Genomic DNA, 26,704 nt, shown 5'->3' with positions numbered 1-26,704 from the left:
GAGAAATGGAGAGAGAGAGATTAAGACGAAGAACCGATTGAGTTATTGGGCTTTTGTAATAACTTGGGCCTTTTTAATAATTTGGGCCTTTTGATAAAAGTAGGAGTTGCATTAGATTTGTGAAAACTTATCCAACTTTAGATCATTATAAGTCCGATTCGAACTAGAGTCATTCTAATCCCATCCGAATCTAGTGGACATAGGGGGTGTTCGGTTGGCAAGATTAAATCTCATAATTAAATATGTATCATGTTTGGTTCATAAGATTGAACCCTTCAACTTAATCCTAGATGGATAGTCTCATGATAATTAGTCATAGCCTCACCCCTCCAACTAAAATAATCCCACAACTTAATCCTAGATGGATAGTCTCATGATATTAGTCATGGCAACCGAACACCACTATAGTAGAGGCCAAGTAGATGCTTAAGTCTCTACCCAACTTAAATATCTCTTTTTATTCTTATAAGAGCACCGTCAATAGGACCGCGTTTTGTGACAGTTAGAGCAGCCGAGATTTGCGGCCCAGTTGCAGCGTAATGGGCGAGGCAGTGGCCGTCGAAACTACCGCAGCAGTCACTGCAAGTGGCCGTTTTAGCAGCCCTATTGCAAGGGTTGCGACTGCCATATTATTTTTAATACTTCATTCGTTTTATGTTAATTGAGTCATTTTTCTATTTTAGGAAGTTCCTAGATTATTGAATCACTTTTGTTTTTTGGAAAAAAAGTAACCATGTCTCTTACTTTATTCTTTCTTCACCACTTTTACTTTATTCATCATCCACTTAACACACTATTCTGAATCTCTGTGCCGAAAAGAATTGTCTCAATTAACAAGGAACGCATGAAGTACAATGAAAGTCGTCCCATGGGCCACAAAGCTGGCAAGATAAAGGGTAAGGATAAGGGCCAAATCAGCCAAAGTCGACTTGGATCCCATCGTGAAGGTGATGATCTATGCATTGATGAAGAAGACATTGAAGTTCACGATAAAACTATTGAATGAGGAAGAATGCCAAATGCAAAATACTTGATTCGGCTGCTTTGCACAAATTTGAGACTTTTGACGTGTTCTTTCCGAGTCGCAATTCGACTTCATCTATGTACTTGTCATTGTTGTGTTTTAAATTTATGTATAGTTTTTTAGCAGTGTTTTTAATCTATGTTATTCATCTATGTACTTGTCATTGTTGTGTTTTAAATTTATGTATAGTTTTTTAGCAGTGTTTTTAATCTATGTTATTTTGTTTTCATATTTTGCAATTTTATTTGTCTTATACTTCAAAAATTATAAGAAAATAACATGAAAATAGATCCACATCTTACTATATTTTTCAACCAACTTTTCTTGCATTTTTAAAATCCGCTCATTACTCAATTGGATTGTTAAAGTAGGACAAAAAGAGTATTATACGGAGTAGTAAATACAATTCTATTTTTTTCAGTTTTAAAAAATCAATCTAAATCAAATCGATATTCATTTTTTGAAGAAGACAAAACTAATTCGATCTGAAAAATAAATAAATCTAATATTATTTCTGTTAAGGGATAATTTCCCTTAACAAGATTCCGGCGTCGCGATTGCGATCGGCGGAGGAATAAAAGGTAGTCAAGGTAGTCGCGGGAGCTTTGCCTGTCGATCAAACCAAGAACAATACCGAATTGATATAAAAGCGTAAAAATAAAATAGGATAATTGTATTTCTGATTGATTGAGAAGGATGCAAATACTCCTATTTATAAGACTAGCCTAACTTAATGAGCAAGAAATAAAGATCCTAAGAGATATATGGGAAAATATGGGAAAGATATGCTAAATCAATAATATATGAAATAATAGAGATATGGGGATATTCGTAAAGATATTCTTGTATCAACTCCCCCACGGTTAAAATTCACCTTGTCCTCAAGGTGGGAACCACGAAGCAATGAAGAGAGTCGCTGATAACATACGCTAGATGAGATCTCCTCCGGGATCAAATCGGCAAGAGTGTCGTCTTGGAATAAATGTAGCACCATTGGTGACCAATTAGTTCAGATTCTTTACATTCAGAGCTTTGTTAAGAGGTGTCATTCCATATGTCTGTTGCTCCAATATTTCCTTCTCATGAGCACACTTAACACCTTCCCTAGCTCTTTCAAGACGAATCCCTGCTACTGATAACCAACGGATATCACGGAGCCTCAAATAGCACCAAACCATATTTATTTGAAGAATTAACACATTATCAACCATAGAAAGCAACTTTAGATTGTAGAGAGAAAGTAAAACATTGCCCATGTTGAACACTACCAATGCATCTCTGGGTAATGCTGCACTTGGCTGCTTTGGCGGACGATCTGATCGCATCGGTGGCGGAGTGTGCGTTTCCCAAAAATAGGGTTGTCAAGCATGTGGTGGGTTCCGCCGAGTGTGAGGTTGTTGTTCCTCTCGAAAGACAAAGTGCTGGAAGTCTCGCTGCTGGCCAGTATACCCATCGGTTGGGAATCTAGGCGGCGCGGCTGAATCAGCGTGCAGAACGCTGCGGGGCCCGAAAGAAGAGTGTGTCTTGTGTTTTGACGCGAAGGTGTCCCCACAAGGACCGTACAACAGGTCTAGAACCGGCTGTGGCGGTGGTTCCGGTAGCGGATGAGGTTGCATCTCTCCAACATGGCGACCAGACGTTCGGGAGGGTAGATCCCAGCAAGTCGAGCGACTCGTTGGCAGTCTGGAATCGATGTCCGCATAGGGCTGTTGTCTATATGCTGCTTTTGACGCTTGCAATTTTGTCACACGACGATCGATTTCTTCACATCGTGATTCCAGCCTGAACTCCAATTTGTCAAATCGGGCCATGATCTTCTCCAGCCTGGCGGAGGAAATCTCGCTCGATCCCGGGAAGGCGCGCGACGGATTGCTTCCTTCCGGATTATCGCGCAGGGGCAGCCCCGGTTGACCATCCCCGTGGCGGGTCATCGCCGACAAGCGACACGACGGATCACCGATCAATTCCTGAGCGTTGCCTCCGGTGAGGAGGCCGGCTCGCGGAAGTAGGTCGACTGAGCCGTCCATGTGGTCCATCTTCGCCATAATGGATTCTTGTGGCGTCGAGCCTCTTAGCGGAGGCCTCACTATAGCCCGAATGTAATCAGTACTCGACGACATGCAGATTTGAACCCTCCGTCCAACTCCGATGTAGTTGCGTGACATGATGACGTTGAATGGTGGCAGTGAAGCACGACAGTGATCGGTGGTACTTTATTTTTGGTGAAGAAGGTATATTCTTTGTTTTTTTATTGACAGAATATGGAGGGTGAGATGCGGTGGTGATGGCGGTGCTGCGGAGGGTGTGCGGAATGATTCTGTCGGACAGTGGTGTGGCTAGTTGTTGTGCGCGGGTGGATTCCCGTCGGGCAGCGACGTAGCTATGGTTCGATCAGTGTTGTGGAGGATGAGCTCTCAATGAAAGCACCAGTTGTTAAGGATAGCCTTCCTTAACGTTCGAATTCAACACACAATCAAGAAACGAGAGTCGTCGTTGTCGAGCGACCAAGCGTTTGGGTCGGCGACGTGAATGGCGGATGGGCGGTTGAGCGCGAGATCAGCCTCGTCGGCAATCTTAGGAGGTGTTTTTTGTTTGCTACTCAATTAAGCCAAAATAACGATAATTTCATAGATTGATTGTCTGAATATTATGGAAGACTCCACACATATTTATAATATGTGTGGATACAAAAAAGATATGCTAAATCTCTATAATATCTAAACAAAATAATAATAATAATAGAAGACTCGTATCATGGGGCCTGCAGGGTTAGAGCATTTGTGGCATGAGACTCAAATTTAAGGGATTGATGATGTGGATGGGACTTGGGGCCTGAATCCTGGCCGGGGTTAAGGATGCTCTAATATATTTAAATTTTAAATTGTATAAAATCAAAATGATTTTTATAATATAGTACTATAAGTTGATTTAATTATATAATAATTTATTTGTTTTTTTATCTTTAACCAAAAAATATAACTAAATGATAAAAAAAACTACACACAAGATTAGGATTTTAGATTTTTTTTTAATGTTAATAATTAGTTTTATTTCAAAAATAAGAAAAAGAGGAAGGAAAGGGGAAGAGAAAGAAATCCATGAAAAAGAACGACAGAGGCAACAATACATAAATTTAAAGTTAAACAATTAATACTTTGTTTATTTTATAAAATTGGATTGAGTGGGCTTTGAACGGATCATCTATTCGAATAATTTAGCTATGCGTTTAAATGAATCAATTCTAACTCATAATGACTTATAATTAGTAGATACATTAGATTTATTTATCCTATACTTTTTAGCAAAATCATTTTTTTAATAAGTGCGAAGAAAATGAAATGGACCGTGTATAAAACCGGTGTGATACTAGTTTCAATATTGACTAGGATTCAATTATTTAAAGTATGAGTATTTAGTGTAATATTACTCTTTGCCTATTTAATATTTCCACTTAATTTCACCCCTATTCAATTGGATCTACACTGGCACAATGTTCCTAATTGGTAGTTAAGTTAATTTGATTTGCTCTTCCTCTAAAAAAAGAGAAGTTAAAAAGGATCTGCTTTATTCAGTTCATTTGTCTTAATCAAATCCTTATTGTTTATTCACCCTACTAACTTTGTGCAATAATCCTATGCAATTATATTACATGATGTGTACATTTTGGCTGTCATTAGAATATTAGTACATTCATAACCATCATTATTAGTTGTATCCTGCTGTATTTAAATGGACATCTTACCCACTTGTATCCTCATGCACCATTACTTTTCACTTTCACCACCTAAATTTTTTAATAAACTTGAATAAATTAAATCTAGCCAAATAAAGTTTTGATTATTTATCCGAATACTTGTATTTTCCCTATCAATTTTAATAGTATGATTAATTATAGTAATTCATAACTAACCGGAAAAGAACAAAAGCCGACGGTGAAGCCGGAAAAATTAACCGCCGCCGCCGCGATATTTGTCGCTCTCTCTCTCTCTCTCTCTCTCTCTCTCTCTCACACACACACACACACACACACTCGTGAAAGCTTTTTTATCTTCCTCGCTTGTCAGTTACGAAACGATAATTTGGAATAGAGACAATAGGTACAGAAACTGAGAGAAAACTTCTCTCTCTGACTCAATTGCATTAATTCTACACCAACATTGTTGCCGAAGAAGGAAATTGTGATGCACTCTCTCTTCCACAATCTAACGAAAGGTTTCCTTTATTCTCATTTCTGCTAGATCTTACTCTCGTTTCACTACCTTCCTCCCTCAGCTCGCATTTTCTAGCTGCATTCAGTTTTATCCTTGATGATTTTCGGCTTCGTGAACTTGTCGTGCGAGATCACGTTGATCTACTGATTTACAGCAAGGTCTGTGATGAGATTTTGAGAAGAGCTTGTTTTCTGGTGTCCAGTTCAATTCAGTGTCAATTGTTGATAATGTGTGCCTCTTGATATGCAGTGATTTTGATATGCAGTGATTTTGCAATTGAACATTCGATTTGTGCATAAATCAGTTGAAATTTGTCATTGCTAGTGTAAATGTGAAATTCGGATTGGTGTTCTTATTGTGTATTGTGAATGATTTGTGAATTCAGCATAAGCATTTTTCCTGTGTGGTGGGAGTGACAAATCTGAAGTGGAGATCTCGGGATCAGGCTCGTAAGAAGCTGGCGGCGACGGCGACGTGGAGGGCTGCTGCCACCAACGGCAGCGCCCACAGTGATATGGTAAGATTTCTCCTTCGGTGGTAACGGGATTATTGTGAATTTGTGATTGGTAAGAGTTGCACTATAATCGTTCTTGAATACTATATCTTATTTGGATCTTATGGATCAGTAATGAATGTAGAGTCTAGTCGTAATGAGTGTTATGTTAATGAATTTTGTTTTTACTAGTCTTTGGTACATTGTCTGGATGCAAATGCAGAGAATATTGGTGTTGAATCACTTGCTTTGTTTAATCAGTCTATAGTATACTTGTGCAGTCATTGTTTGGCTTTGAAGATAGTGTGCTCGGGGAAGCTATTAGCATCTAATGTGTTTATCATAATCTACATTGCAAAGTTCATGAACTGTTTGATGCATCAATTTGGGGCCTATTTTTTTTAAATGGTTAATTAGTTACTCTAATGTTAGATAACTTAGATATTGGTTCAGCGCTTCCCTCAAACCTCAACTGAGTATGTACTTTATGTGTTTTTTTCTACTGTAGGAGAGAAGTGGAGAAACAAAATCTCAGGACTTGGAGCTTTCAACTCCTCTTTCCCTCTACAAAATGAATTCAAGGTTGGTTGAATGGTACTGTTATAGAGCATCTGTAAGAACCTAGCATTGTTCATCAACATTTTTATTGTCTGTCATTTTTTAACAAAAGCTGACAACAATCATTTGGTGTGAGTATACAGAAGTACTTCAAAACTCGGAGTAGAATTTTGCCTCCTAGATTTTTAGATGTTCTGTAGTCCTCCAAGATCCAACTTTTGTTTTGTTATTTTATGTTTATAAATATTCAGTAATATTCTTTATGCTATTTTGTTTTGGTTTTTTAAACTTTAGTATGGTATTATAGGCATAAGAGTTGCTCTTCCTTCCAGGTTAAACCACACCCATACCGAAATGCATTTGCTTACTTTTCTGTTAGAAATCACTTCATGAGTTTATGTTGAACAAGTTTTGAACGCCATAAAACTGCCTCTTTACTTGCAGGGATAGGAGTAGCATGGAGGACCCAGATGGGACATTATCAAGTGTTGCACAATGCATTGAGCGCTTGCGGCAGAGTTCTTCATCATCACAAGAAAAGGAGAATTCATTGAAGCAATTACACGAGCTAATTAGTACAAGGGAAAATGCTTTGGATGCTGTTGGATCTCATTCCCAAGCAGTTCCAGTACTTGTCTCTCTTCTTCGTTCTGGATCGTTGGCAATAAAGATACATGCTGCTACTGTTTTATGTTCTCTTTGCAAAGAGAATGAATTGCGTGTCAAAGTCTTGCTTGGAGGTTGCATTCCACCACTGCTTGGTCTTCTTAAATCAAACTCAGTTGATGGACAAATTGCAGCAGCAAGGGCCATATTTGCGGTTTCACAAGATGGTGCTAAGGATCATGTTGGCTCAAAAATCTTTTCGACAGAAGGAGTTGTCCCTGTCTTATGGGAGCAACTAAAGAAAGGACTTAAGGCTGGAAACATGGCAGATGAATTGCTCACCGGCACTTTGCGAAATCTTTCTGGCAGCACTGAGGGATTTTGGTCTGCTACTATTAAAGCTGGAGGAGTCGATACACTGATCAAATTGCTGACTTCAGGCCAATCAAGTACACAAGGAAATGTATGTTTTCTTATGGCATGTATGATGATGGAGGATCCATCTGTATGTACAAAAATTCTGGCTGCAGAGGCAACTAAACTGCTTCTCAGGCTACTTGGACCTGGGCATGATGCTTCTGTAAGAGCAGAAGCTGCAGGTGCTCTTAAATCTCTTTCTGCTCAGTGCAAAGAAGCAAGGCGGGAGATTGCTAGCGCGAGCGGTATACCTGTTCTAATCAATGCGACAATAGCTCCTTCAAAAGAATTCATGCAGGGTGAGTTTGCGCAAGCTTTGCAAGAGAACGCAATGTGTGCGCTTGCAAACATATCTGGTGGCCTATCGTATGTCATATCAAGTCTTGGTCAAAGCCTTCAATCATGTAGCTCCCCTGATCAAGTGGCAGACACATTGGGAGCAATAGCGTCTGCGTTAATGATATATGACAGCAAAGCAGAAACTGCTAGAGCATCGGATCCCATGGAGGTCGAGGAGACATTGCTACAACAGTTCAAACCTCAGTTACCCTTTCTGGTGCAGGAGCGAACAATAGAATCCCTTGCTAGTTTGTATGCAAATACGGTATTATCAAGCAAACTAGCAAATTCTGATGCAAAAAGGCTGCTTGTTGGTTTAATTACCATGGCCACCGATGAGGTTCAGGAAGAGTTGATAGGGTCTCTTTTGATTCTTTGCAAAACTGATGGTAGTTTGTGGCAAGCCCTTCAAGGTCGCGATGGGATTCAGCTTTTGATATCACTTCTTGGTCTCTCATCAGAGCAGCAGCAAGAGTGTGCTGTAGCATTGCTCTGCCTTCTATCTCATGAAAATGATGAAAGCAAATGGGCTATTACAGCTGCTGGTGGCATTCCTCCTCTTGTTCAAATTCTGGAAACAGGGTCTGCAAAAGCCAAAGAAGACGCTGCATTAATACTTGGAAATCTTTGTAATCATAGTGAGGATATACGTGCTTGTGTTGAAAGTGCTTCTGCGGTCCCTGCTCTACTTTGGATACTAAAGAATGGAAGTTCCAATGGCAAGGAGATTGCTGCTAAGACCTTGGGTCATTTGATTCACGAGTCTGATACAGCAACGATCAGCCAACTTTCTGCATTATTAACCAGTGATGTACCTGAATCCAAAGTCTATGTTTTAGATGCCTTGAAAAGTTTACTCTGTGTGGTCCCTCTGAGTGATATGATATGTGAGGGTAACGCTGCAAATGATGCTATTGATACGATGATAGATATCTTAAACTCTACCAACGAAGAGACTCGGGCAAAGTCGGCACGGGCATTGGCTGGAATTTTTGAACTGAGGAAGGACTTGCGTGAAACTAGCACTGCTGTTAAGACCCTTTCATCAGTCATGAAGCTATTGAATGTTGAATCTGTAAACATTTTAGTTGGAGCTTGTCACTGCCTTGCCGCAATCTTTCTCTCTATCAATGAGAACCTTGACGTCGCTCTTGTCGCTAAAAAGGCTTTCCCCTTGTTAGTGGCACTTGCAAACTCCTCAATGCTTCCGGTTGCAAATGAAGCAGTCTGTGCTTTGGCAAGTCTGCTTTTAGACAGTGAAGCATCAGAAAAATCTATCCCTGAAGAAATTATACTGCCTGCTACTAGAGTTTTGCGTGAGGGAACAAATGCTGGCAAAGTCCATGCTGCAGCTGCAATTGCTCGGCTTCTGCATTCTCATCAGATTGATTCTGCTTTAACTGATTGTTTAAATCGCACCGGAACATTTCTGGCTTTAGTTTCTTTCCTTGAAGGGGCTGATAGTAAATCTGTTGCTGCGTCAGAGGCTCTAGATGCACTTGCTCTCCTCTCATGGCCTATTGGAGATATTGGGCACAACCAACCTTCTTGGGCAGTTCTTTCTGACTACCCAAATAGCATTACACCTGTAGTTTCATGTATTGCTGATGCCATACCGCATTTGCAAGATAAAGCTATAGAAATACTCTCTCGGCTCTGCCAAGCTCAGCCACTAGTTGTTGGGAACAAAGTTGTCAGCATCACCGGGTGCATTTCATGTATTGCAGGAAGGGTTATCAGTTCCTCAAATGCAAGGGTTAAAATTGGTGGAGCTGCACTTATTGTTTGCAGTGCAAAAGTGAATCATCAAAGAGTAGTTGAAGAATTATATATGTCTGATTTGTGTACTTCACTTGTGCGTTCTCTTGTTGGAATACTAGATTCTTCCGAGTCATCTCAAGTTGGAGATCAGGGAAGCAAAGATATCATAAGTATCTCCAGGATGTATAACAAAACAACTGAACACAACTCAGAGAAAATTACTTCCTTCATATATGGTTCGAGTATAGCTATCTGGCTCCTTTCTGTTCTTGCTAGTCACAGTGACAAAAATAAGCTGGATATTATGGAGGCTGGAGCAGTTGATATTCTCACAGAAAAAATCTCTCAGTCCTTTTTCCAGTGTACTCAGGTACCATATTACTTCTTTATTACTTGAAATTCAATACTCAATACTTTTGGTGCCGTGAAGCTGCTTTTCAATTACTTGCATCTTTAAAAAAACCACTTCTATATTCCGTACTTATTTTTTCTAAACATTTTGCAGTCTGATTACAAAGAAGATAGCAGTATATGGATATCTGCCCTATTATTAGCTGTCTTATTTCAAAATAGAGATATCATTCGTGCAAATGCAACCATGAACGCAACTAAAGTGCTAGCTAGTCTTTTGAGGTCAGAGGTGGCAGCAAACAGATTTTTTGCTGCCCAAGCTTTGGCTAGTCTGGTCTGTAATGGTAGCAGAGGAACTCTTCTGTCTGTTGCAAATTCAGGGGCAGCTGTAGGACTGATTACCTTGCTTGGTTGCTCTGATGCTGATATACATGACCTTCTGGAATTGTCTGAGGAGTTCACTTTGGTAGGCTATCCCGACCAAGTTGCCCTTGAGAGACTGTTTAGGGTGGATGACATTAGAGTCAGCGCAACGTCTAGAAAAGCAATACCTGCGCTTGTTGATCTGCTGAAACCTATTCCAGAACGCCCTGGAGCACCTTTCCTTGCACTAGGACTTCTGATTCAGCTTGCGCAAGATTGTCCTTCTAATCAAACTGTCATGGTGGAGTCAGGGGTTCTAGAAGGTTTGACAAAGTATCTTTCTCTAAGCCCGCAAGATGCTGAACAAACTGCTACTGATTTACTTGGAGTTCTGTTTAGTACACCTGAGATAAGGAAACATGAAGCCGCATTGGGCACTGTCACTCAACTTGTCGCAGTTTTGCGTTTAGGTGGAAGAGCGGCAAGATATAGTGCTGCTAAAGCATTGGAAAACTTGTTTGCTGCTGACCATGTAAAGAATGCAGAATCTTCTAGGCAGGCTGTTCAACCTTTGGTTGAAATCCTGAGCACGGGGTCGGAGAAGGAGCAGCATGCTGCTATTGGTGCTTTGGTCCGGCTACTGAGTGAGAATCCATCAAGAGCCCTTGTGGTTGCTGATGTTGAGATTAATGCTGTTGATGTGTTGTGCAGGATTCTTTCATCAAATAGTTCAATGGAATTAAAAGGGGATGCTGCTGAGTTGTGCTCTGTACTGTTTTGCAATACAAGGATAAAATCTACCGAAGCAGCTGCTCGTTGCGTTGAGCCTTTAGTTTCTCTTCTCATTACCGAGTATAGTCCAGCACATCATTCAGTTGTGGGAGCATTGGATAGACTTTTAGATGATGAACAGCTGGCAGAACTTATTGCTGCGCATGGTGCTGTTATCCCTCTTGTAGGTCTTCTGTACGGTCAGAATTATTTGCTTCATGAGGCTGTCTCTAGAGCTCTAGTTAAGTTAGGGAAAGATAGGCCTGCATGTAAGATGGAAATGGTGAAAGCAGGCGTGGTCGAGAGTGTGCTTGATATACTTCATGAGGCACCTGATTTCCTCTGTGCTGCATTCGCTGAATTGCTTAGAATACTCACTAATAATGCGACCATTGCCAAAGCTCCATCAACAGCAAAAGTTATTGAGCCTCTGTTCTTGTTACTAACAAGATTAGAGCTTGGACCTGATGGACAACAAAGTGCTCTGCAAGTTCTTGTCAATATTCTAGAGCATCCACAGTGTCGTGCTGATTACACCCTGCCATCTCAGCATGCTATTGAACCTCTTATATCCTTACTCAATTCTCCTGCTTCAGCTGTGCAGCAATCTGCAGCTGAGCTACTTTCCCACCTACTTTTGGTGGAGCATCTTCAAAGAGATTCTTTAGTACCACGGGTGATTGGTCCGCTGATACGCGTTCTTGGTTCTGGAATTCCTATTCTGCAGCATAGAGCTGTCCGGGCTCTTGTCTGTGTTGCAGCCACATGGCCAAATGAGATTGCAAAGGAGGGTGGTGTGACTGAGCTGTCCAAAGTCATACTTCAAGCTGATTCTTCACTCCCAAATGCCTTGTGGGAGTCAGCTGCCTCTGTTTTATCCAGTATTATGCAATATAGTTCTGAGTTCTATTTGGAAGTACCTATAGCAGTATTAGTCAGGCTGCTTCATTCAGGCACGCAGAGCACAGTTGTTGGTGCACTGAATGCTCTTCTAGTGTTGGAGAGTGATGACTCTAGCAGTGCTGAAGCAATGGCTGAAAGTGGGGCGATTGAGGCACTTTTGGGAATTCTTAGAAGTCATCAGTGTGAAGAAACAGCTGCCCGACTACTTGAGGTTTTGTTGAACAACGTAAAGATCCGGGAATCTAAAGTTACCAAGTCTGCCATTTTGCCACTATCTCAATACCTTTTGGATCCTCAAAGCCAAGGTCAGCAGGCGAGGCTACTGACAACTCTTGCTCTTGGTGATCTTTTCCAGAATGAGGTTCTTGCTCGATCAGCAGATGCCATTTCAGCATGCCGAGCACTAGTGAGTCTGCTTGAGGATCAACCTACAGAAGAAATGAAAGTAGTAGCTATATGTACTCTACAGAACCTCGTTATGTACAGCAAAGCAAATAAACGGGCAGTTGCAGAAGCTGGTGGTGTGCAGGTTGTGCTTGATTTGATTGGTTCAAGTGAACCTGAAATATCCCTGCAGGCAGCAATGTTCGTCAAACTTCTTTTCTCTAATAATACCATACAAGAATATGCCTCAAGTGAAACTGTCAGAGCTATAACTGGTAAACTTCTTCATCTCTTAATGAAATGTCGTTTTGTAGTACTGCACACCACGGCACAGAACTAGATGAACTTTTTTTTATCTGATGATGAGAAATAAATTCAACTGTCTCTCTAAAGCCTGTCTTGGTTTCACTATTCTTTTATCACAAGTTTACTCCTATCATTGATGCTTCATGACACGATTTTCATGTTCTTGCAGCTGCAATCGAGAAAGACTTGTGGGCCAATGGTGCGGTAAATGAGGAGTATTTGAAGGCCCTCAATTCACTATTTAGCAATTTCCCCCGTCTTAGAGCTTCCGAACCTGCAACACTAAGTATTCCTCATCTGGTCACCTCTCTCAAGAGTGGAACGGAAGCCACTCAAGAAGCTGCCTTGGATGCACTATTTCTTCTCAGGCAGGCATGGTCAGCGTGTCCAGCTGAAGTTTCTCGAGCCCAATCGGATGCGGCAGCAGACGCCATACCCCTGTTACAGTACCTAATCCAATCAGGACCTCCTCGGTTCCAGGAGAAATCCGAAATTTTGCTGCAGTGTTTGCCTGGAACCCTCACTGTCATAATGAAGCGAGCAAACAATTTAAAGCAATCAGTTGGGAATCCTAGTGCATTTTGCAAGCTGACCCTCGGAAGTTCACCCCCACAACTAACAAAGGTCTGAAATCTTACTTCTTTCTCAACTTCTTGTTTCCAGTACTACCGTGCTGGTTTTTATGTTTTGCCATCAACGCGTTAATCCTATACAAAAGTAAGTGCTAAATTATGGTAGCTTGTATGAATTTACGTGATATGTTTATCGTCATTTCGGTCTAGAGCTATTACACAGAAATTTGGATACATTGACTTCAACATACAAATTATATCAATTTTTGCACTAACCAAATTACATTCTTAACAACCATCAGATTGTATCAACTGGTCCCAATCCAGAATGGGATGAGAGTTTCACGTGGTCGTTTGAAAGTCCCCCCAAAGGCCAGAAGCTTCGCATTTCATGCAAGAACAAGAGCAAAATGGGGAAGGTAAGCTAGTTGAAAGCAACCAGCTATGGAGCCACTTGGTGTTTTTAAAAATACAGCACACACATACACATTGGACTTTACTTTCCTCAGTCTAATACTTTTGATGGTATAACGGCAGAAATCATTCGGAAAGGTGATGATCCAGATCGACCGTGTAGTAATGATGGGTACAGTTGCCGGAGAGTACACATTGCTGCCTCAAAGCAAAAGCGGACCTTCAAGAAATCTGCACATCGAATTTCTCTGGTCCAACAGTAAGGTGCCCCCTCCTGAGACCTGAGCTTTAACCAACTCCATTTCAAAACAAAGTTACAAGCCTATTTACTGATTTCTTTAAATTTTTTTATTACAAAATATATTGTGTGTAAATATATAGTTATAGCAAATCCTGTGAAGCAGTTTCTGTTGCTTCTTGATGTATTCTTGTGTAATTTGAGAGTTTTTTTGTTGTTGGATTTTTTGCTTTGAATTATGATGGCAGTCTTTCTATGTAATTGTTTGTAACCTCATTTGTTGATTAAAGATATTTGGGAGTTGAATAGTCTTGATTTTGAGATTTCTTTAATCATTAAAAATGGACACTTTTGCAGTTTGCAGAATGGTATTGAATGGGGACCAAAAGTTCCAAATACTCAATTTTGTCTGTTTTAGCCTTCTTTCTTTTTTTTTTCTATATTTTGCCTTCTTTCTATTTTCGCTTTTTTCATTCTCTAAATTAGTTTATTCATGTAATTATTTAATTTTATTGAAATCAAACATAAATATAAAAATTACGATACATAGATTATAATAGTGAAATAATTTTGTTAAAATTGAGATTGTTGTTGAAGTGAACATTGTCGAATTTTTTTATTTTTATGTGTGAATTAATATGCAAAAAGTACGCACAAGGAAATGAAACATATGAAAATTATTGTCTCAAAATCTTAAACTCGAAATTTAGAATATATAGCTCGTGCGTATCATAATAAATTTATGTACTCGGCATATGGTTCTTATATCTTTGCAACTTTGATTTCTTTAAAAAAAAAATTCATTAACTTTTCCAAATTTCCTAGATTTTTTTTTAAGGTTTAGAGGACGGAACCGGCGCCACCACCGCCGGCTTTGCCTTCTTGGCGTCGGCAGGGGCGGTATCGTTAACACTCATCAGCTGAGCACAACCCACCTTTTTCCTAAGCCGCGACGTCAGCTCTATTGAGTCGACGTCGCCGATCACCACCACGTGATGCCTGTCTCCGAGCACAATCTCCGCCGATTGAACTCCTACTCCACCGGAGAAATAAATAATTCCATGAATTTGTTAGTCTTTATTAATTACTATATAATTTATAACTAAAAAAATACTAGTAATAAATAAACCTGGAAAGCTGACAACAATTTTGAGAACTTTGGATCGACATTTTTCATCACAAAGTGCGATGGCAATCAGAATTTTTTTCTGCAAACACTCATAATTAATCGACAAATGTGTTAAGAAAAATCTTGGCCTAAGAATTGAGTAAAGAGAAATTATTGAAAAAAATTTACCGTCATTTTTTTCTTCAACGGAGAATGTTGGGATGATCATTACGTATAACATTAATTATAGGAAAATATTTAAAAGTATTAATTTGTGTATGTTGGTAGGTCGAATTTGCATTCGTACTAATTAAATTTAAGTATATTCTCAATTTTTAATGAACGTATAAGGGGCTGATTTTGGGCTGAAAGATATTTATCACAAAAAAATTTGTTACCGAATTAAGGGTATATAATTACGCTAATGAAGAGAATATATTCAATTAACATAGCAATTATAGAATATATACTATTTGAGTCATTAAATTTGGATCGAAATTTATCATTACAATGTGAGATTCCAGTCACACATAAACAAATGTGTTAAATAAATCTTAGCCTATGAATTGAGTAAAGAGAAATTATTGAAAGAATTTTACCATCATTTTTTTCTTTTTCTTCAATGGAGAATGTAGGGATGATCATTACGTACAACATTATCTATAGGAAAATATAAAATCAGAATATTATATTGCGTGGAATAATATATCAAAAAATATATTTTTATTTTCATGTTTATGAGATTTTTGTTATAAGAAGAAAATATCGTAGTATGAGTTAAGAAGGCACTCTTTCTCTGTAAATATTTTGATATTTGAATATTCTTAGATTTTGAGAATTCGTTATAATTCATTTTACAGTGGAGCGTCATAAAAAAATCGGACTCTTGTTATTAGGGCGGACAATTTTTGACACGACACGATAATCCGACACGAATCCGCACGAAATTATTGGGTTTGGATCAAGTCTTATTGGGTTCATGTCGTTATCAGGTTGATCTGTTAAGAACCCGATAATTCCGGGTTGGGTTCGGGTTGGATGCGGGTTGAATACGGATAACCCATTAAGAAATAATATTATTATTTTTATTATTATTAAAAAAATATATTTTACTTTAATTTTTAAATTTATTGTAAATCAGGTGTAAATCATATAAAACAAATTTTAATCGTGCAAATTAGGTTAAAAAATAAGGTTTGATCGTGTAATATTAGATTTAATCGTGTAATATTAGATTTAATCGTGTAATATTAGGTTATAATCGTGTAATATCAGGTTCGGGTCGTTATCGTGTCGTGTCAACCCAAATTATATCGTGTCGTTAACAGGTTCGTGTCGGATACGGGTCGTGTTCGGGTTTGAAGGTAACAGGTTGGGTTCGTGTTCGGGTTTAGAGTTTTCTTAACAGGTCAGATTCAGGTTAGGCCTTATTGGGTTGGGTCGTTATCAGGTTGACCCGATAACGACCCAATCTGCACGATTTGCCACCCCTACTTGTTATATCTATTGCACAATGGTATGGTTGCAAGATAGAATATATAGTATATTTTTTAATTTCGATTTTTTGCTTTATATATTTATAAAACTATGATTAAATGGGGACCACAAGTCCATTTCTCCTTTCCCCCCTTTTTTGCATTCTCTAAATTACAAAGTGAGATTCCAATCACAATCTTTTTCTGCAAATTAACACTCATAAATCAACACATTTCTGAAGAAAAATCTTGGCCTAAGAATTGAGTGAAGAGAGATTGAAAGAATTTTACCGTCATTTTTTCTTTTTCTTCGGTGGAGAATGTTGAGAATGGTCATTACGTATAACATTATTTATAGGAACATATAAAATCACAATATTATATTCGGAAAGTTTCCAAATTATTCTGAAGTAATTTGAAAAGTATCCAAATTTTAAGATTTTATTACATTCATCAAAAGTAAATACCCTTTTATAGTTTAATTATTCAAAACGAAATACCTGATTTTGGGCTGAAAGGTTGCAACTTCTTGACTTAGATATTTATTGTTCCAAAATTAAGGGTATATAATTACGTAAACGAAGAGAATCTTTCATAGCAATTATAGTATATATACTATTTTACATTTTTCATTACAATATTTTACATTTTTTATACAATGAGCGAATGTAGTAGGTAATGCTATCTATATATGGCTGTTGCTGATGTTACTCCTAAAAACGGAATTATGTAAATTTATAGATTAATTATGTATTATTTGATTGACATTATTTGATAAAAAGTTGGTGAATGTATTTTTTAGTTAATAAATTGTAGAGTGTACAATCATGTCTTAAAAAATAGAGTGAACTACATAAATGGTATCTGATCTTTCACTTTCGCATATAAATGGTATCTGATCTTTATTTTATATCTTTTTTGGTACTTATAAATCACATTTTTTGTACCTGAGGCAATTTTCACCACAAAATACCCTCTAAACATATTTTCAACCCTAAAATGAGTATAAAAAATTTAATTAAAAATATTCAATTGATTTAATTACTTTAAATAATTAATTTAATTAGGTGTTTTGTTATTGATTTATATTATGAATACAATTAGATGTATGTATAAAACACTAAAAAGAAAGAAGAAAAAGAAGAGAAAAGAAAAAAGAGGAAACATAAACTAAGGAAAAAAAGAAAGAAGAAAGGAAGATAAAATACTAAAAAGAAAGAAGAAAATGAAGAAAAAATAAAGAAGAATAAACTAAAGAAGAAAAAAAGAAATAAGAAAGGAAGAAAAAAAAATCACATATTTGGTTCTATTTAATTGAAACTCCAAAAATATCCTCCATAACAAAAAAATCACATGTTTGGTACCTAGGGTTATTTTCGTCATGGGATACCAAAAACGATATAAAATAAATATCAGGTACCATTGTGCGAAAGTGAAAGATCAGGTACCATTTATATAGTTCACTCTAAAAAAATAAAATAATAATATTTCCCTTCATCTCACATCCCACTATTTATTTTTTCTTTCAACCTACTAAAATAGTAGAAGTTTATGGAAATCTTTTCTCTTTTTTTTTATTTCACCATCTACTAACACTGTTTCAAGTATATTTTTTTTTGAAACATAAACTAAGGAAAAAAAAGAAAGAAGAAAGGAAGATAAAATACTAAAAAGAAAGAAGAAAATGAAGAAAAAATAAAGAAGAATAAACTAAAGAAGAAAAAAAAGAAATAAGAAAGGAAGAAAAAAAATCACAAATTTGGTTCTATTTAATTGAAACTCCAAAAATATCCTCCATAACAAAAAAATCACATTTTTGGTACCTAGGGTTATTTTCGTCATGTGGTACCAAAAACGATATAAAATAAAGATCATGTACCATTTATGTGCGAAAGTGAAATATCAGACATCATTTATATAGTTCACTCTAAAAAATAAAATAATAGTATTTCCCTTCATCTCACATCCCACTATTTATTTTTTCTTTAAATCCTACTAAAATAGTAGAAGTTTATGGAAATCTTTTCTCATTTTTTTTTATTTCACCATCTACTAACACTGTTTTAAGTACAATTTTTTTTCCTTAAAGTACTTATTTTTATGAGACATGGAGTATATATATTTGTGAATACTAAATTAGACAATTGTTGTATACTTTAATGAACGAAGAAGATAGTACTATGCAAATATTGGTTTTAAAATTTTGGTAAATTACCGCTCATAAACTTAGTCTTGAAAATATTTTAAATGTAAACGATAATGCTATTCTTAAGAAAACATAAAAAAGTTAAGATTCTTAGTAAAAAGAATGTACCTAACACCCTATTAAAAAGAGAGTAAGTTAAAAAAAATGCAGACAACTTTTCAGTCTTCACATCTCATTCATTCCAAGCCCAATGCCCAATGCCCAATCCCATTTCCTTCATGTTACTCGTATATTTTTTGGTAGAAATAATACTACTAGTATTTTTTAAATTCATGAACTTCAATCTATTTAGAGAATTTACCATTTCCGACCTTAAATTTAAATTAAATATTTCATTTTGACGTAATGACATAAAAAGATTAGAAAGTGATAAACACCCTTTAGTTGGTTGGCTATAAGTCAAACACCCTTTCTAAGTCTTCTCCTTTTTGTTAATTAATGGACATTTTAGTTACATATAAATTGTTGAAATTCCATCATTTTCTACTATGAAACTACCTAGTAAGTATATTATTTAACGATTTAAATACTTCCTCCGTCCACGAAAAATAGGGTATTTTGTGAATGACACGAATTTTAATGTAGAATTTGTAAAGTAAGAGAGAAGTAGTGTTAGTGGAATGTGTGGTCCATATTATTAGTAAGAGAGAAAGAAGAAAAGTAAGAGAAAAGTTGTTGAAAACTTTCCTTTTTTGAATGTACCATATTTTTCATGGACGGAGGGAGTATAAATTATACTATTATATTGCATATTCTCGGAATCCCTATCTTTTTAGCGTGTTTCGGTTCATTTATGATTTTATCCGTTATAGGAGTAGGAGTCGCTCATCTATGTACCGACAATCATTCCCTACTTTTATCTCAGACTTTACAAATAAGTAAGGCTAAGTGTAAGCTTAAGGTGTTGGAGTTTAGATTTGACTAAATGAGTTTGGTGTATCAATGTAGTGTAAAATTTATTTACAAGGAATAAAAAATTAATTAACTTAATTATTAACAACCATCATAATCTAAATTACCAATATTTGAACTCGCAGACATTCGAGCCTCTCATTTTTTGATACTCCTTGCTTTAATAAAAAATTTGTCCTAACTTTAGTAAAACAGTTAGTTACATGGTGATATTTTGGGTAAAGACTTAGTGGTCCCACTTTAAATGCATGATTATTGTGATTTGTGTGGATCATATCATTATTAATACAAAGAGACAATTTTTTTGTGAGCAGACTAAAGAAAAGCAGGGTAATTTGTTACATTACATTTATTGAATAATTACATTAATTATTAGAATTAAAAATTCATATATTCAAAATTCTTAAGGACCAAATCTTTGATGGGCCAGCCAAGCCCAGCCCACCCAAATATAGACCAATCTCTGTTGGATCGAATATTACAGCTCTATTACTAAGTAAATAAGGAAGTCAATGGAAAATATATGTAAAGGTGAAGATGATGAAATTCACACCAATCATGGGAGTAATTGTGCATTTTCCTCAAGTTTGAGACATCACCCAATAAAATCTATTTTATCATAAATATCACTCCCCCTTCTTCGTCTCAAGGTAATTAAGTAAGTACGTACATTTCTTAGGCTATCCACAATGGCGCCTAGCGCACAGCCTAGCTGATAAGGCTAATTTCATGCATCGGTCTAGGGGTTTTATTTCGTGAAATTACTGGGTCTAACGCACGATTTAAGCCAGGTGTGTGAAGATTTTCGCTAGATCCAGGAAAAGAAGAGGACGCTTGCATGGTCCTAGGAAACTGGCGAAAAAGTGGACATTATGAAGGAAATTGCTTGACGGAGGAAGCCTCGAAGTTGAAGGGTAGAATAGGGATTTCTACGAAGACTCTAGAAGGCTATGTCCGCATCTATAAAAGGAAGAAGCATGCAAGCTGGAGGGATCTTCTCGGGGGAGACCTTGCTAACAGCCTGTAGCTTAGTCCATTCTCTTCACACTCTTGGGTTCTTTCGGTGGGAAATTCAGGGCACACTAGGGGGTTCACCTCTAGCTTTCATACATTTTCGATCTGGTTGTAACACCGTCCTTCTTTAGGGCGAAGAAACAATTTATTTTCTGCTTTTGTTTCTGCTGAATTCACCGAGCTTCGCTGTTCGAAGCTCGGACCTCTTTTGTTTCTGGATATTTCTTACTTTTATGCAAGTTTCGTTTTCGTTTACGTCGATCGTGATGGTTACTGTTGTTTGATTGTGTTTACTTGAATTCTGGAGTTAGATTGTTGGAGTTGGTTGATTTCTGGATTATTGCAGGTTAATGGTTGAATCTGGGAGAATGGAGCTGGTTTGTGAATGAATCGGGGTTTTGTCTGGTTAATGTTGTGGAGTTGTTCGTGATTGTTGGAATTTGGCGGTGATCGGAGCAGATCTGTTAGAATCGGAGTTATGGAGTTGATTTTGTTGATTGTTGAGTTTGGATTGCTTGGATCCGGAGTGGATTAAGCGTCCGACGTGATTCTGAGCAGGAGTGTTTAATTTTATGCCGCGCTTACGTGTTTTCATTTCATTTCGCCTAGTTTACGTAGATCTGGTGTATTTCCGATTCGTAGCAAGTTTCCGGCGTCCAAATTTCTATATTCTGTTCGAATCCAGGAGTATGCTCTGTTTTTTGCATTTACGCGTCTGAGTTGGTTAGGAAATTGCATGGGTTGGTTGTCTGCAACTTTTACCGTACTTGCTATTTCTGGAAACATGGTCCCCACTGTTAGTTGCTTTCTGTTTAGCTAGATTAGGTAATTGTTTACTTAGTCTAGGGAGTAATTGTGTCTTTCGGATTTGATGTCTGATTCCAGTAAGTTTTCTGTGTCCTAGGTCTAGCGTTTACATTTCTTGCCTAGATCTAGTGATAGTTAAAATCTCAACCCCTTTGCGTGGCAGCAGCCGTTTGTTTCCATAGTCTCTTAGCACTACTTTGCGAATCCATCTCTGTGGGATCGACCCCACTTCCCTATACTAATTCATAGTATTCGGGTTAAGAGATTTATTTTTGAAGGGGAGTCGAGTGTGTCCAACGACAAAAACACTGTAGTTCTCTTGAGTTCCTGGACCCAGTGATCCAGTGGATTTAAGGAGCGTTGTGTCTGGACCGAGCTTTGCATTAATTATCATATGTGCACACTTGCTTACTCCTGAGTCTAGTCATTCGACATTAGAGTCGAGCGCCGGCACTAGGCGGTCGCTAGGCGAACCATTGCAGCTTCCGAAAACCGCCGAGCGGTTTTTAGGAATTAAAAATCGCCTAGCGCTAGGCGGTCGACGGGCGCTGGGCGATGCGCTCGGCGCCATTGCAGCGTCGGGATCGCCCAGCGCATTGCCCAGCGGTTTTTTTGTTTTTTTTTTAAAATTTTCGAGACACTATATATACGCGATTTGCACTTCATTTTCATTCGCACGGAGTGGGGTACCTCACGATGAAGCCGACCTCCTCCAAGCACATGCCGACATGCGCCAAACGGAAGCTCATATTCGACTCCAAAAGGATTTAATTGAAGAGTTATTGGCGCGGATGACTGCTCGGAGTTAGTTTTTTTTATTTATGTAATTTTGTAAAATGTACTTTTTTTAATGTAATTTTTATTATTAATGTACTTTTTTAAAATTTTAGTACTTTTTAAAATTTATTGTACTTTTTTAAAATTAAAATAGTATTATTAATGTTTCCCGTATATGTCTCGTAAATTAAATTCCGTATATTGTGTTATTAGTGATGTGGCTATTGATGTGGCTGAGCTATTTATGATGTGGCTGGGCTATGGCTGGGCTATTTCTGATGTGGCAGGAGGATTTTTAGTATTGATGATGTGGCAGGAGGAGTTTGTGGCTGGGCTATTGCTGGGCTATCACCACTGTGGATACCCTTATAGACATGTCTGAAACTGACACGTCATCTATTCATAAAACTATCTTTCCATGTATCCCATTAAACATCAATTTCTTAATTTCCGTGTCAAAATGAAATGCATCAGTTAAGTCAAGATGGAATGACTATTTACATAGTCTAATGTTGATCTTCTTTTGCTCTGATTTTGTATCATCCAATCAATCACACTCCCTCACTTCATTTCCCATCACATTGGAAATAGAAAAGGAGATTACCTCATAAAATGGTGAGGTGTAGACTCACTCTTTTCTGTTTCCAGAGTAGACATTAACAAAGTTGACATCATAAACAAGTGTAGCATTTGCAGGGATGTTGCAGTCTCCTGAGAAGCAGCCAGCTGGCTCAGGCCCATATGCTAACTGTGGAGGGATTTGAAGCTTCCTTTTGCCACCTACATGCATTGGTGGCACACCTCCTCCTCCCAATATGCCTTGATCCAATCCTTTTATCACCTGAAAATATACGACGATGATGATGTCGACTACAGTGGTGATGAAGAAGAAGCGAAGAAGGGAGAAGTGCGCACCTTGCCCATGCCAAGCCGCATTGTGAGCGGCCTAGCACGTTTGTAAGTGCTATCAAACACGATCCCGTCAGCGAATCTCGCTGTGTAGTGAACCTACCAATCAACACGTGTGAGTGAAGGCGCTTAAGTCCCTACCAATCCCTTCATTCCCCCCCTTTTAGTGTCTAATTTGTTGAGATTGGTGAAAATTATGTTTATTCCTTACTAAATTGGTCATATAAAGATCAAATTGCTAGAGGTTGGAATATCAAAAAGGGCTGAAACTGGATGAAAAAAATAATTAAACAAAATACTCAATAAATATCTTAGTTTATTATTTTGGAATGTTCATCGATGCATGTCTCATTTGACTTTTACTTTATCTGATAAATAAATCTCATAAAAGTACCATTTACATTTCAATATATAATGTATAATATACACACAGTTCTTCTCCGAATAAAAGTCTTATTTTTTCTGAGCACATATATAGAAAAATGTAAAGGATATAAGCCATACTTTTATTTATTAATTAAGTGAAATGAGATTTTTATTAGCACACAGATCCAAATGAAGTTTCTATTGGACGGATCAAACAGATTCTCTATCAATATTTTTTTCTATGTCCGCCTAAATTCTAATTTATTCTACTTCATATTTGTAAGAATTCAGTAATAAAATAATTAAAATATGGAAACTGACATTGATGAGCTGAGCAAACGGAACCTCCTCGCCGGAGCCAAGAACAACGTCGCAATATCCGAGCCCGGACCGAACAAAATTGAGCTCGCACGAGGGCTCTGCGACAGTGGCGAAGTACTCAATCCGGGTGGCGTTGGCCTCAAGAGGAGCGGCAGAAGCCACCACCGAAGCTGCCAAAATGCCGGCGGCGACGCCCATAATTTGCTTCTTGACGCCGCCGGGAGTGACGGCGGAGCATGAAGCGGTGGCCCTGAATGCCTGAGGGGAGCGAGGCTTCGGCGCGAGAATGGTAAGTTGAGAGGCTGCCGCCATTTCTGATTCAATGGAGCTCTCTATTCTATCTCCAATTTGTGGAAGTTATGGGGATAAGCTTTAATATTTTCAATTTTATTTTTTGAGAAATTTTAAGAATTTTCTTATTTTTTGTGTATAATAAAACAAAAATAGAACTGTTTTTAGTACTACAACAACTTGGTATGATAAACGAGATGCAACATGATTTTTAGTAAAGCAAGAAGATATTGACGCATAATTTTAAATATTAGTAGGAAATTAGAATTATATTTAATTTAGTTTTTAAATATTGACACATAAATTTTAAATAATACTCCTAGAAAATAGAACTGTTTTTAGTACAACAACTAAAATGATTTTAATTTTAATTTCTAATAGATCTCAACTTTAAAGTCATAGAGAAAATTAGAAAATCGGATTTACTACAAAGTGAATGATGAAATGCTTTATATATTGAATCATTTTCATTTTATATGTGTCTTGATTAAATTAATATACAAATACAATGTTTTATCAAAAATGAAAAATTAAATAATGGAATAAAAAACTACACAACAAAAATTTTAAAAAAACGACTACTACTAAATTAAGAGAGTTCCAATTTATCCTGAGACAATTGAGAAATCAGCAGTGCATTTGCAATTGTTCCACATCCATCTTAGACGTGTTTTTGTTATAGAAGGATGAAGTTAAAAAAGATAAAGAACTATTGATTTCAATGGTAAAAAAAGGAATAAATTGTAAAAGATTCGATTTTCTACTAAATTTTCAAATTAATTAAAAACGGCTATATTCAAGCCGAGGCCGAGGCGCATCGTATGTGCAGTATTGGTGCGACTAGCCGAGACGGTCGAATGAAACGTGTGCAGATGCGTGCGAGCCACTCCGATTAATTTTAGTACTTATAAAGCAATTTGAACACAAACACCAAATCTAGCACATCAATAAAAGTAGATGCATATGAATAACATAAAAATGTTAATTGTGCCTTTATCATATAATGCTCAAGGTATATTTACAATCACGCCCATGCACTAATGAAAAATGAACCCTAGCTAGAGTCTCTTAGGGTGGGGGGAAATTATGAAAATTGAAATTTTCATCCAGGAGAAAATCATCCCACTCCAAAAAACCATTGTTCTTTTGTTGGTTCATGTCCCATTGTGTCTGATCTTCCCTAGTTTCCTGAAAATTCGAACAAGCAAGGAAAATGCATTAGTTAAATTAAAACCCGAAACCCTACACCCTAAACTGAAACCGCCCGAAACGTTCTTTCTTGATAAATTGTAGTCTCTGCTATTTAATTACCTCCAAAAGACTGTTGTCAAATTCAGGCACTTGACTTGGCTCCTCCTGTTGAGGCACATAAGGTGGACCTTGTTGGTCCATGCTTGTGGTCCCTCCTAGAGCCACACTATTTTCATCCCCGACATTGTCGCCATAGGTGAATATAGTGTTCTCGGCCTGTTCGCCCTCTTCCATGTGCCTAAATTTGCCCATCAAGTCGGACGTCAACATTCCCATCTCGTCGAAGATGGTCCGCGGGACTTCCGACGTGCTAGGGTTTGTCGTTGACACGCCCGTGCTCGGCCTTAATAAATATTGCACAAGAACTTTAGGAAAATTTTCTAATAGACAAAAATTAGTCCTTGATATTAAAATTTATCATTTTACCTAGGGTCTAATTGGATGCCGCCTGGGTCCAGAGTGGACATGTGAACAGAATCTGAAAAGGGCACCTACAAAGAGATATTTGAAAATAGTTTAATATAAAGTCTTGTTACTAACTATTGTATGTATTCAAACATAAAATTTCCAAAAATAATAAAATTAGATACACTTATAGAAGATGCCCTACATATGCATCGGCATCGGCATCGCCATCGCCATCGCCATCGTATGCATCGGCATTGTCGGGCTCATTGAAGTCGAAGAAGGGAAGGGGTTGATCCATGGGCAGTGATTGCTGCAAATTAATTTGGGAAAAAAATAACTATATTAAAAATTACCAAATATATTTGTTGCACAAATTGGAACATAGGTGCACATAGATGACACAATATTGTAACTAAACTTGCACAAACAAATTTTTTTATATATTTTTTAAGCATATATTTTTTTCAATAACTAATTATAAACATATTGTGATAATAATAATAATAATAATCATAATCACAATAATAATAATAATAATGATGATAATAATAATGATGATAATAATAATAATGTCGCATTGAACTGTCAAGTTGTAGTATATATACCTTCACTGCTTGAGCATTGTTTGGATCTTGGTATTGGAATACCGGTGGATCCGTCATGCAATGCTGTGACAGAAATTGAAAGAAATTGTTTAAATGTCAAAATTAAAATTAGTTAATTATTAATCAATTCATGTCTTAAATATATATGTTGTACCTCTGAAGTAGTATGGAGTGACGGGGATTGTTGAAACGGAGCTCTGTTTAGATCCGTTGAAAACATGTTCTCGTTTCTTTGGAAGTCATTGAACATGCTTTCGCGAGCTCTGGCACTGCACAATAACGACCAAAATTAATAACATGTGCATTAACATATTAGGACTATAAAAGTAGACTAGAGAGTTAAAATGATCAAATTCAAAGGAAAATAAATACAATGATTGTTTACCTAGAAGGACAAGTACTCCAAGGATCATTTTGCCTGAAGACTTGGCTGGAGCTAGGGTTTTCTGCTACAGGCACTTGCTTGCCCTTGTTAGCAGAAGTGAACTCCATCTACAAGAATCAAGGTAAGATTTAAAATTAACAAAGAAACAAAATTAGTGA

General features: G+C 37.3%; 2 protein-coding genes across 4 annotated transcripts; one reads left to right on the top strand and one right to left on the bottom strand.

Moving 5' to 3' along the window:
- The first annotated feature begins 5,053 nt into the window (after positions 1–5,053).
- Positions 5,054–14,019, top strand: LOC121785346 (protein CELLULOSE SYNTHASE INTERACTIVE 1-like). 2 transcript variants are annotated; one of them, XM_042183727.1, is made up of 8 exons: positions 5,054–5,236; positions 5,621–5,752; positions 6,237–6,310; positions 6,731–9,779; positions 9,915–12,456; positions 12,657–13,111; positions 13,362–13,478; positions 13,597–14,019. In XM_042183727.1, the coding sequence occupies exons 2-8, from the start codon at positions 5,750–5,752 to the stop codon at positions 13,756–13,758; spliced, it is 6,402 nt and encodes a 2,133-aa protein (XP_042039661.1). In that variant the 5' UTR covers positions 5,054–5,236; positions 5,621–5,749; the 3' UTR covers positions 13,759–14,019. The 2 variants fall into 2 exon arrangements, with proteins under 2 accessions (XP_042039661.1, XP_042039662.1); XM_042183728.1 differs by having other exon boundaries at positions 5,186–5,393.
- An 8,438-nt stretch (positions 14,020–22,457) lies between these two features.
- On the bottom strand, positions 22,458–23,974 carry LOC121783584 (photosynthetic NDH subunit of lumenal location 4, chloroplastic-like). 2 transcript variants are annotated; one of them, XM_042181700.1, is made up of 3 exons: positions 23,631–23,974; positions 22,926–23,018; positions 22,458–22,851 (listed from the first exon to the last, which is right to left on the bottom strand). In XM_042181700.1, the coding sequence occupies exons 1-3, from the start codon at positions 23,916–23,918 to the stop codon at positions 22,639–22,641; spliced, it is 594 nt and encodes a 197-aa protein (XP_042037634.1). In that variant the 5' UTR covers positions 23,919–23,974; the 3' UTR covers positions 22,458–22,638. The 2 variants fall into 2 exon arrangements, with proteins under 2 accessions (XP_042037634.1, XP_042037633.1); XM_042181699.1 differs by having other exon boundaries at positions 22,485–22,851; positions 23,607–23,967.
- Positions 23,975–26,704: the final 2,730 nt, after the last annotated feature.

This window comes from Salvia splendens, chromosome 21 (genome assembly GCF_004379255.2).
Source record: "Salvia splendens isolate huo1 chromosome 21, SspV2, whole genome shotgun sequence".
NCBI lineage: Eukaryota > Viridiplantae > Streptophyta > Magnoliopsida > Lamiales > Lamiaceae > Salvia > Salvia splendens.
The sequence above is the reverse complement of the archived record's forward strand: the minus strand, read 5'-3'. Positions and strand labels throughout refer to the sequence as shown.

What these genes read in the sequence shown, in the direction of transcription:
- LOC121785346 (XM_042183727.1), top strand. An exon ending in CTCTACAAAATGAATTCAAG is followed by an intron (nt 6,311 to 6,730) that starts GTTGGTTGAATG and finishes CTTTACTTGCAG; the next exon opens with GGATAGGAGTAGCATGGAGG. An exon ending in AACTGTCAGAGCTATAACTG is followed by an intron (nt 12,457 to 12,656) that starts GTAAACTTCTTC and finishes ATGTTCTTGCAG; the next exon opens with CTGCAATCGAGAAAGACTTG.
- LOC121783584 (XM_042181699.1), bottom strand. Translation starts at nt 23,918, where the DNA reads ATGGCGGCAGCCTCTCAACTTACCATTCTCGCGCCGAAGCCTCGCTCC. An exon ending in CGTTTGCTCAGCTCATCAAT is followed by an intron (nt 23,019 to 23,606) that starts GTCAGTTTCCAT and finishes GTTGATTGGTAG; the next exon opens with GTTCACTACACAGCGAGATT. An exon ending in TGCGGCTTGGCATGGGCAAG is followed by an intron (nt 22,852 to 22,925) that starts GTGCGCACTTCT and finishes GTATATTTTCAG; the next exon opens with GTGATAAAAGGATTGGATCA.